The sequence below is a fragment of the Amphimedon queenslandica genome, unplaced genomic scaffold (genome assembly GCF_000090795.2).
Source record: "Amphimedon queenslandica unplaced genomic scaffold, v1.1 AMPQUscaffold_4324_Cont23696, whole genome shotgun sequence".
Classification (NCBI taxonomy): domain Eukaryota; kingdom Metazoa; phylum Porifera; class Demospongiae; order Haplosclerida; family Niphatidae; genus Amphimedon; species Amphimedon queenslandica.
Genome location: NW_003555363.1, coordinates 1 through 1,512, shown reverse-complemented (window position 1 = coordinate 1,512; position 1,512 = coordinate 1). Strand labels below are relative to the sequence as shown.

The 1,512-nt window shown below is 34.4% G+C and overlaps 1 protein-coding gene across 1 annotated transcript; it reads right to left on the bottom strand.

Moving 5' to 3' along the window:
- Positions 1 to 8: 8 nt before the first annotated feature.
- On the bottom strand, positions 9 to 1,423 carry LOC105316166 (leishmanolysin-like peptidase; the record flags this gene model as incomplete). Its single annotated transcript, XM_011410977.1, has 6 exons — positions 1,314 to 1,423; positions 1,134 to 1,236; positions 449 to 546; positions 274 to 388; positions 112 to 219; positions 9 to 65 (listed from the first exon to the last, which is right to left on the bottom strand). Coding segments are annotated over exons 1-6 (591 nt in total), but the record flags the coding sequence as incomplete, so codon positions are not given.
- Between the last annotated feature and the right edge of the window lie 89 nt (positions 1,424 to 1,512).

Here is a 1,512-nt window from a genome sequence, read left to right as displayed (position 1 = left end):
AACAGTGCCAATGTTATATTAGACAGTGTTGGATTAGAATCAATGATACCAGTCATTACTTCATTCTATCAATAAATAAAACAATTATTTGTTGAATTATAATCCTCTCACTCCTAATATTCTTTTCTCCCAATGAGATAACTGTGTTCCTTGTCCTCCTTGATTCTCTAATTCTACGCCTACTAGACTAGAGCAATCGAAGTATCTTGCAGCTTCAGCCTATTTGAAACACATTGAAACTTCATCTATATCTCTCCATTCAATTCTTCTTACTACAACAGTAGGAGTAACTACAAGATTGACAGTGTGACTGACTGATCCTTTATAAACCTGCCAGTCATTATAAGTCACTTGTTTTATTGTGCTATCACTCCACATGTAGTTATAACTAATAATAATGATATATGATATAAAATATGCATTCATTTTAACTCTCTCTCTTTCGTACTATCCACTGCCTCTTGGTGGGTAGCCATTACTATCTCTGTCTGTTCTTGGCTTTCCATTTTGATCTCTCCAGAAAGGATATAGTGACGGTGAAAATGCCTACATAAATATATGCACAGCAGAACATGTTTCACACAATAGAAATACATAATCCAAGGCTATAGCCCATGGTTTTTTCCAAAAAATGGCTTCGAAATCACCCCAAATTTTTATTACATTTTCTAATACATATTGATGTCCTTATGCTGTGTAGCAAGTTTGAGCTGATTCCAACTTCAATTTTTCAAGTTACGGCCATTTTAAGAAAATGTCAAATTTTTGAAAATTACCCAAGGCTATAGCCCATGGTTTTTTCCAAAAAATGGCTCCGAAATTACCCCCAGTTTTTATTACATTTTTTGATACATATTGATGTCCTTATGCTGTGTAGCAAGTTTGAGCTAATTCCGACTTCAATTTTTCAAGTTACAGCTATTTTAAGAAAACGTCAAATTTTTGAAAATTACCCAAGGCTATAGCCCATGGTTTTTTCCAAAAAATGGCTCCAAAATCACCTCAAATTTTTATCACATTTTCTGATACATATTGATGTCCTTATGCTGTGTAGCAAGTTTGAGGTGATTCCGACTTCAATTTTTTAAGTTAATAGGATTAATAAGTTCAATTGACTCCATTACATTACATACCAGTGCATGGATTATTTCATGTTTTGCTGTTGCAATAATGAAGTCATCAGTTACTTTATCAGTAATTGCCGAGGGACAGAAATTAACAGAGCCAGCTATAGGTCTGCAAAGAAACAAATCACCATTAATAACTATCAATATGTCTTAATAATCACTAATAACTATTAATAACTAACTCACCTGTCTAATGCACTCTCCATTTGACATGTTGTTGCAAATGCTATTGTAGAAGTTGAGCCACTTCCTCCTCCACAGCTACCAGCAACAACTGCTGATACATAAAGTATCATATCAGCATTGGATATACCAGATCCATCACTACCAGTCTTAGTACACGTGTTACTATTGCCATTGCACTGTATGCAAGCCGGAAAAGAGA